The sequence below is a fragment of the Myotis nattereri genome, assembly GCF_964212035.1.
Source record: "Myotis nattereri genome assembly, chromosome: 14".
Classification (NCBI taxonomy): Eukaryota; Metazoa; Chordata; class Mammalia; order Chiroptera; family Vespertilionidae; genus Myotis; species Myotis nattereri.
Genome location: NC_138089.1, coordinates 52,583,500 through 52,592,012, shown reverse-complemented (window position 1 = coordinate 52,592,012; position 8,513 = coordinate 52,583,500). Strand labels below are relative to the sequence as shown.

The window sequence follows — 8,513 nt, the reverse complement described above, 5'->3', positions numbered from 1 at the left end:
GCCTACGATGACAGTGTTAGGTTAGGTGGCTCAGGAGGCGTCGCAAGAAATAGAGAGTCCAGTGAATCAGAAAAGAAAGGAAAGGAAAAGGTTTATTCTGCGTCCCCGGGAGACCCACGTACCCCAAGGACAGGGCACGTGGATTCACACCAACAGGGAGGGGGGCGCTTCTGAACTGAGCAGCACTTAGACAACGGCAGTTACAAAAGTGCTCACACATGGATTTACATCCCCTCTTCGTCACCTCATTCTTACTGCTGTGTTTATTTCTCCCCAGAAGCAGCCCGGAGAGCTGGGTTCCCCTTCCCCCAGGTGAGCCTGGATCAAGGGCAATGGGTCAGGGGCCATACTGATTATTGGCTCTGACTACTCAGATATGATTTGATTTTTGTAGTCTTTGTCCTGGGTTGGGTGGGGGACGATTGATCTGATTTAGATACAAATTTGTGGGCTGAAACTTAGCCTCTCTTTCTCACTATTTTGATCTATAATACTCTGCCCAGACCTCAGATCCCCTTTACTGGTGTGTGTGTGTCCACTCCCACTTCCAACAGCTGGCCTCTGTCTCTTCTTCGCAGAAAGGCAGAAGGTGGACACGTGGGTTCTTGCAAATAGCTGGATCTGACCTATACACACAACTTGCTTTTATCTCCATCACCTGCTGAGCCAACCTGAGCCTCCTGGAAAGGCGCCACCTGGTGGTAGGAACTCAGCGGGATGGGAGAAGTCTTTCTCCCATCTTCTCTCTCACCCATTCATTCTCAGCTGTTGCATATGGGTGGAGGTGGGGGCATTTGGGTGGAGACGGGGCTTGAGGAGAAGTGTGGGGGTGAAGACTTGCCCTCTGCAGCCTCAGACTCGCCTGTCAAGCTACTGCCTTGGGCACACTTGCTGGCTTGCTGTGAGTGAGGGCGTCGTGGTTGGGACACTGGAATTCAAGCCCTAGCTTCACCACTGTGAGAACTTAGACAAGTTACCAAGTGCCTCTCAGCCTCTGTTTCTTATCTATAACAGGGAGCTCAAAGGGCCTAATTCTCTGTGGTCTTTGTGGAGAATAAAACGAGGTTATGCATTATCTGAGTGTAGGTTCCCCCAAAGCAGATCCTGAGAAATTCAGATGTAAGTAGTTTATCTGGGAGGAGAGGGATGTGAGATGGAGGGGAAGCCGACAGCAACAGGGACCTACCCGGCAAGTGTGCTGCCACGGGGGGCACCTGCTCAGGCTCTCTTAGCATTTGTTAGCTGGGATATTTCTCCACCGATGCCTGTCAGCCCTGATTGAGGGCTCCTCCTGGGGCACCTTAATTCCTCAGCTTATTCGGTGCCTAAGCAGAGCGGGCTAAGAAAGATTTAGAAATGATGGCATTTGGAAGTTGGGCCAATATGCACAGAAATGGTCAGTGGAGAGGGGCTATGGGTGGGAGAACACCAAAATTTTTCTGTATTTATGTTTAAAAGTTCTCAGAACAGCCCTAGCCGGTTTGGCTCAGTGGACAGAGTGTCGACCTGCTGACTGGGTTCAATTCGGGTCAAGGGCATGTACCTTGGTTGCAGGCTCCTCCCCAGCCCAAGGCTCTGGTCGGGCACATGCAGGAGGCAACCAATCGACGTATTTCTCTCACATAGATATTTCTCTCTGTCTTTCCCCCTCTCTTCCACTCTCTCGGGTGAGGATTAAAAAATTGACAATAATAAAAGTTCTCAGAACAGAGTGGGATGCTAGGAACATCTCCATAAACAATTAGTATTAGTTATAGTACCCATCAATGCCCCAACCAAACCCACCCCTCTCCACCTACGTGTGGCATGGCCGATAAGCCAGGGGGGTACAGAGGGCTGTGTGCTGTGGGGGTGCTAGGTGCCAACAGCTCTACAGCAGAGGTTTGATGTCCCCCCATTTCATAGATGAGGAAGTGTAGGTACCCAGAGCATGGTCCCTCCTCATAGTCACGGGTCCCATCACGCCTGTGTTGGTCTCCCAGCGGGCTGCCGCGCCTGCTCCTGCCTGTACTGAGATAGCAGAGTTTTTATCCTCTTCCTGAACTAAGTCTCTCTCTCTCTCTCTCTCTCTCTCTCTCTCTCTCTCTCTCTCTCTCTCTCCCCCCAACCATGACTGTGCAGAAACGTGTTTCCTTCTGTAAAATGTTAAGGCGGAATCTTTCAAATTCTGCCCTGAGTCTGGGCACGATCAAGAACTCCGTCCAAGCCCCCAGGCTGCCTCCAAACCCGAGATGCCTTGGGAATCTTGGAAGAACAAAATAAAGGAGGAATCCCCAGCGGCAGGAGAGAGTGAGGGAATGGCTTCATCATTCTTTTCCTGCAAGACCCAGACCTGCCTGCGAGAGAAGACAAGGGAACTGGCACAAACTGGAAAGGGCCGTGTCCCTCCCGCTCATTTCCGGTCCTGCCCACATGGACCACTGGCGCTTATCTGCCCCGGGGGCCTGCTGCAGGCCCGCCAGGAGCCAGAAGCCGGGGTCCCATTCCCGGCATCAGAGTCGACTGAGGGTCTGCTGGGCTCTCCCGCCTGAATGTCAGGCTGGTGACCAGGAAAAGAAAACGCAGGTACCCTCGTTCACGCTGTGCTAGCAGGCCAGCAGCCTGGGAGCGCGTGGGATGGGAGGGGCTTCCCCACAGGGGGCGGAGCTGCGCCGAAGGGGGCGTGGTTTCCCTATAAGGGGCGGGGCTGCCCCACAGGGGGCGGGGCAGCATAGTTCCAGGCAAGGAGCTGTTTCTGGTCACTGCAGGGCAGGGGACAAAACCCATCTTTTTTGGCCCCTGTTCAGTTCTCGGTTGGAGCCAGGTAAACCTCTCCTTTATTGTTATTTTAAAGATACGTTTTTATGGTAAAATAGATATAACATAAAAGTTGCCATTTTTAACTATTTTTAAGTGTGCAATTCAGTGGCATTAATTACATTTGCAATGTTTTGAAATCGTCCCCTATCTCTATTTCCAAACCTTTTTCATTACCCCAAAGAGAAACCCCGCACCCGTTAAGCAGTAAGTCCCTTCCCCCAGGCCCTGGTAGCCTCTCCTCTACTTTCTGTCTATGCATTTGCGTATTCTAACTATCTCATGTAAGTGGAGTCACGCAGTATTTGCCCTTATGTGACTGGCTTATTTCACCTAGTGTAATGTCTTCAAGGTTCATCCCGGTTGTCACGTGTGTCAGAATTTCTCTCCTTTTAAAAGACTGAATAATATTCCATTGTGTGTTGTACCACATTTTGTTTCTCCATTTATCTGTCGATGGAGGCTCAGCCTCACAGCAGCTGGGGGAGGTCTGCAGGCCTGTGAAGGGAATCTGGGCGGGACACCCCAATTCTTCATTTAAAAAAAAAGAGGGAAAAAGGCAGTCAGCTTCATTACCACACTCTCACAGCACTGACTTGCCTTGCTCAGGTCACCGACAACACCAGTGGTCACTGACACCCTTTGGCAATGCTTCTGAGAACAGTAATTAATAGTAAGAATAACTTACACAGGTTTCCATCAATTGCCCATAAGCATGGGTTTAATATTTTGGTCCTCGGAGGTGCTAGAATAAGCTGTGTGTTCCATGACGGGCAAGGTTCAGGCCTGTTTGATCTTCACTCTGTACGCAGGGCTCACTGTGGCACATAGTAATACTGCCTAAGTATTTTCTGAATATGGAATGAGACGGCTGGCCAGCAGGAGTACTAACTGATGCCTGGGAGTAAGAATACTACCAGTAGTTTGTTGAGCTCCTATATGTGCGTGGTCCCATTCCTCACTCCACTCTGCAGGCAGAATGACTCCATGAGTGGAAATTGCAAACATAGCTGGGAATGGGGCTCAAGAGCAATGTGAGGTCTGCAGTGAATGCTGGGGTGCCGCCCAGATTCCCTTCTCAGGCCTGCAGATCGAACAATCCCCCAACTGCCCTGAGGGTGGGCAGCTAACATCTCTCAGCTGCTCCTTCTCTGGGGCTCTGGGCCCAGCGAGAGGGGGGCTGAGAGAGGCTGTGCAGCCCCCAACACCAAGTTCTTGCCTCCCCCAGTGACTGAGATGAGAATACAAAAGGCCAGCCCTTGCCCTCCAGGTGGGGCAACACTGGGTGTAATTCTTGCTGTTGAACTCCGTGGGGGCAGACTGAAGTGATGCCAGCTGAGAGCACATGCTTGCTTTGCCCCTTCTCCTGCCCCTTCTGCTACCCCCCTCCTCCTCAGAGCTTCCCACATCTCAGGCTCTGCTTCTAGGGAACCCCATCCTGATGGAACAAAGCCCATCACAGAAGACCTTCACACAGTCCATTTATTGCGAGGGGCGCTGAATACATTTGACCCACTGATGGTTCCTGTCCTGGGCTGACGGCCCCACCTCTGGGCCCATCTCCTTCCTCCCTCTGGGTCTGGCCTCAGCACCCGCCCCTGCAGCTGGGCATCTGAACGTGGCTGTTACCTGGCCGCGTGGAGCTGTGACAGCTTTGGGGGCAGCATCGTACAGACGCAATATCCTCCTTGCTTATTGAATCTCAGAATTCATTTTCGCCCCAAAGATATCAAACAGACCCAGACGCTGCAGGGTGTCTCCGTGCTTATGACTCGAGGAGACAGATCCTATTGTTCATGCTGTAAAGTTATGTTCTGTTCCTTATCAGCCACATCTGGGGCCTTGAACACGAGAGGGAGAGCGGGGATCTTTCTCCGGGAGGGGTGGGAAGTTCGGTCTGGCTTTGATTTGTGTCTGGAGGTGATAAACTTGGGATGAGGAAGATGATAGCTCATCTCCCCCGCCCCCATCTCCATCGAATGGAGATGGTCTTCGGATGGGTTTCAATATCCTGTGCAGCTGGCCTCCGACCCATGTGTCAGCGTTAAACCCACGTGTCAGCCTTTGTAAACCACCTGCCCTGAGAAGCCCTCCATTACCTTCTGCAGAGGGAGGCCCCCCTTCTAAGAGTCCCTGAGTGGGGAAAGCAGAGCCCTGAGAAGCAGGCACCTGCTGGGGTGAAAACTTGTGTAATGTATGCATTTGAACATTTCTTTTTAAATACGTTTTTTAAAATTGATTTTAGAGAGCGAGGAAGGGAGACAGTGAGAGAGAAACATGGAGCGGCTATCTCCTGCACGCCCCCTACTGGGATGCTCCCAGACTTATAAATGCTATGCTTATATTAAAATTGACCAAGATGAGCAGTTGTTGATTTTCTCCTGCTAGTTAGCACAGGGTCAAGAAGAGGGCAGAGCATAACACACCGGGAATTGCAAGGCTCCGGGACTTGCGTTACATTGCACCTCTGCAGTGTCTGGACCAGCTCGCTCTCCTGCTCCTCTCTGAGAGGCTGGCCTCTGCCAGAGATAGCCCTGGGTCCCACAGAGCCCGAGGGGCAGCTGGAGTGGCAGGGCAATGGCCCAGCCTCTCCTTCAGATAGATTCCCGTGAAAAAAGAATCCTGTTCCTGTGATGTAACAGCAGTAGCTCAAGATACAAGGAGGCTACTTATGCTGAAGGTTCTCAGGTTTGAAATTCAGCAGAATCCATTGGAGGACTTGTTAAAACTGACTGCTGTCCACCCGTTCCTGGTTCAGTAGGTCCTGGGTGGGGCCCTCATTCTGCATCTTGAACAAGTTCCCGGATGATGCTGATGCCAGGGACCATATTTGAGGATGGAAGCTCTAGAACTATATCGAGTATTCACTCCAACATGGGGAGAGGGAGCAAGGTAAAGCAGCTGCTCAAGTGGTTTTTGTATGAAGTCACTTTAAGGACTTCTCATTTACTTTCTGAAAAGCAGGAAGAATCTGGAACTGACCCAGCAGACACTGTAACACGGACACTGAGTGAGGAAAGCCTCGCCATCGTTAACGATTTAGTCCTCAAACAGTTTACCTTAAAAAGATCTTCTTAATGCCAAAATAATATCTCAGGTTTTAAGACCAGCTTTTGAAATGTGCTCATATGCTGAAGTTTACACCTATGAAAAGGAAATCTACATGCTTTTGAAAAGCAGTCATTTCTGTGAGACACCCGGCTCAGAATATGGTACTGGTTTTTCCATTTTTGGCCCTTTGCTGGGTGCTTTGCTGAGCTTGGGTCAGTGGGTAAAGCGATACATCACATCAAACCCTGTATGCCACCATGGCAAATGTCAGTGAGCTGAGGGGTGGGGATGGGGCCAGTGTGGTGCCAGGCAAAACCATTGCCATCAGGGCTGGCAACCTGGTTCCCATCTCCCACCTCTCCCAGATGGGTAAGGGAGACGGAACTAGCCCTTCTCTAGCTTTTTGAAGAGTCCCTCCCTCCACATTTCAGGGGGACATCTTGTAAGTCAAAGAAAGAAAAAGCTACAAACGCAACTCTGGAGGAAAATGTCTGTATTAAAAGCCAAAAAAACACAGTACAAGAAGAAACGCCCACCGGGACACGTCACTGGATAGATCAACTTGGAAAAGGTCCATAAAGTTCATCTTCAGCGGTAACGATATATCAGTGTTAAATCATTCCCATGCCGCTTCCCCCTTTTAAATAAATCAAAAAACAAACGAACTTCAAATACTATGTTCGGATACAAAGAACTTCTCTTACTACAGCAATAGCAATTTGATTTGTGTGGGTTTTTTTTTTTTACTAAAACTTTCATTTAAAACAGTTATTAAATATATAAAACAAATACACAGGATTTGGTCATTTTCTGCCATGAATATAGGGCACGTGGGTGTGGGAGGGAGGAGGGCAGGGAGATGCAAGAGAGGGGAAAGGGCCCCATTTCCCTCCGCTCCGTCTTCCCAGCGGCGGTCCCCTCCCCTCGGCGGGTACAAGGGCTGGCGTCTTTTCGGAGCCAGAGCGCCGCACAAACCCGGCTTTGCAAACGCGCCCGCGCCTCTCTGGCGACCCCTCCCCCGCAGAACTAACGGACACGACAGCACGAAGCACGCGGGCCGAGCCTCCCGGCGGGAAAGGCACCCCGAGAGCACGGACGCCGGGCGGACGCGGGGAGGCGCGGAGCGAGTCACTTGGTCGCTGCCCCCGAGGTGACGGCCGCGGCGGCGGCGGCAGCGGCGGCGGCAGCGGCGGCCGCGGCGGCGGTGGTCCCCGCGGGCACGGCGGCGGGCGCGGCGGCGGCGCTGGCGGTGGTCCGGCGCTGCTCCATGCCGTTGGGCAGGAAGCCGGCGATGATGGGCACCGGCCAGATGAGGGCGGCCACGCTCCACACGACGATGACCAGGGTCATGAAGCAGGCCACCAGCGTGGACTCGATGGGCTTGCGGTTCAGTCTCCAGCCCGGCTCGCCCTGCAGCTCCTCCAGGCTGAAGTCCAGGCAGCAGAAATGCAGCGGCTCGCCCTGCAGCCACAGCGGCCCGGGGGGCTCGGCCGCGGGGTAGGCGGGCAGCGCGGTGGGCGCCCCGGCGGTGGCGGCGGGCCGGAGGCGGCCGGGCCGGCGGCCGCGCACCCAGCCGCAGCCCACGCAGAGGCGCAGGTCCTGCTGCGCGCCGCCCGCCGCCAGCCCCAGGTGCTCGATGAGCAGCGGCGGCCCGACGCGGTGGAAGGCGGCGGCGAAGAAGGCGCGGCCGTGCGCGTTGGTGGAGAAGAGCAGCAGGTCGCACTGGAAGCCGCGCGGGCGGCCCCAGCGCACGAGCAGCGAGCTCAGCATCTGCCGCTGCACGCTGATGTTGCAGGGCGCCGCCGCCTCCTCCGGGCCCGCGCGCTCGGGGGGCCCGGGAGCCGCCGAGGCCAGCAGCCGCGGGGCGGCGGGCTCGCCCGTGGACGACGCGTTGGTGGAGGCGTTGGGGGGCGCCCCGAGGAGGCCCGGCGCGTCCGCGGCCCCGCCGCGAGCGGGCGGCAGCGGGCAGGCGGCGGCCAGCAGCGCGGCGAGGAGGGGCAGCATGGCCGGCGGCGGGCGCTTACACGCGCGGTGCCGGCGGCGGCTGCATGGCGTGCGGGAGACCGGAGGGCGAGCTGCCGGCGGGACCGCGGGAACGGGCGGCCGGACGGAGAGACGGTGGCGGGGCACCTGCCAGACCGCGGGGACGGCGCGGAGGCGGTGGCAGCGCCTCGCTCGGCTCCGGGATCCTTCCCGGATCGGCCGCTCTGGGGTTCCCCGCCGCCCCCGGCGCGGGGGCCCTCGGACAGCGCGGCTGCTCTACCGGGTCGAGCGCTCGCTGGGAGCAGGATTCCCCGACTTGGCTCCGCCTCCCGCGCGCCCCGCCCCGGCCCGCCCCGCCCTCCGCCCGCCGGGCTGGGGGACTCGTGGAGGGCGGGGTTCCACCCGAGGGATGCGGGGTGCGGCGCTGGAGCTCTGAGACCCGCGGGTGGGCAGGGCCGGGATGGGGGTTCTTCGGCTGGTCCGGGCTGGGTGTTGGCCGGGCCCGGGAGGTCTGCGCGCTAGCGGCTGTCTCACTCCCCGGAGAGTTCCGCTCCGAGCGTCCTAGGGGGCCGGCGGGAGGGCCCGAGACCATTCCTTTGTCACGCCGCGGGGAGCCTGGACCCCCCCTCGTTTTAAGAAGGGGAAACTGAGGCCGGGAGAAGGGGAACGAGTTCCCCAGGCCA

At 55.9% G+C, this 8,513-nt stretch overlaps 1 protein-coding gene across 1 annotated transcript; it reads right to left on the bottom strand.

Moving 5' to 3' along the window:
- Positions 1 to 6,323: 6,323 nt before the first annotated feature.
- Positions 6,324 to 8,291, bottom strand: TMEM158 (transmembrane protein 158). The gene has a single exon (XM_081106248.1). It carries the CDS (start codon positions 7,849 to 7,851, stop codon positions 6,976 to 6,978), a length of 876 nt encoding a protein of 291 aa, XP_080962374.1. The 5' UTR covers positions 7,852 to 8,291; the 3' UTR covers positions 6,324 to 6,975.
- Positions 8,292 to 8,513: the final 222 nt, after the last annotated feature.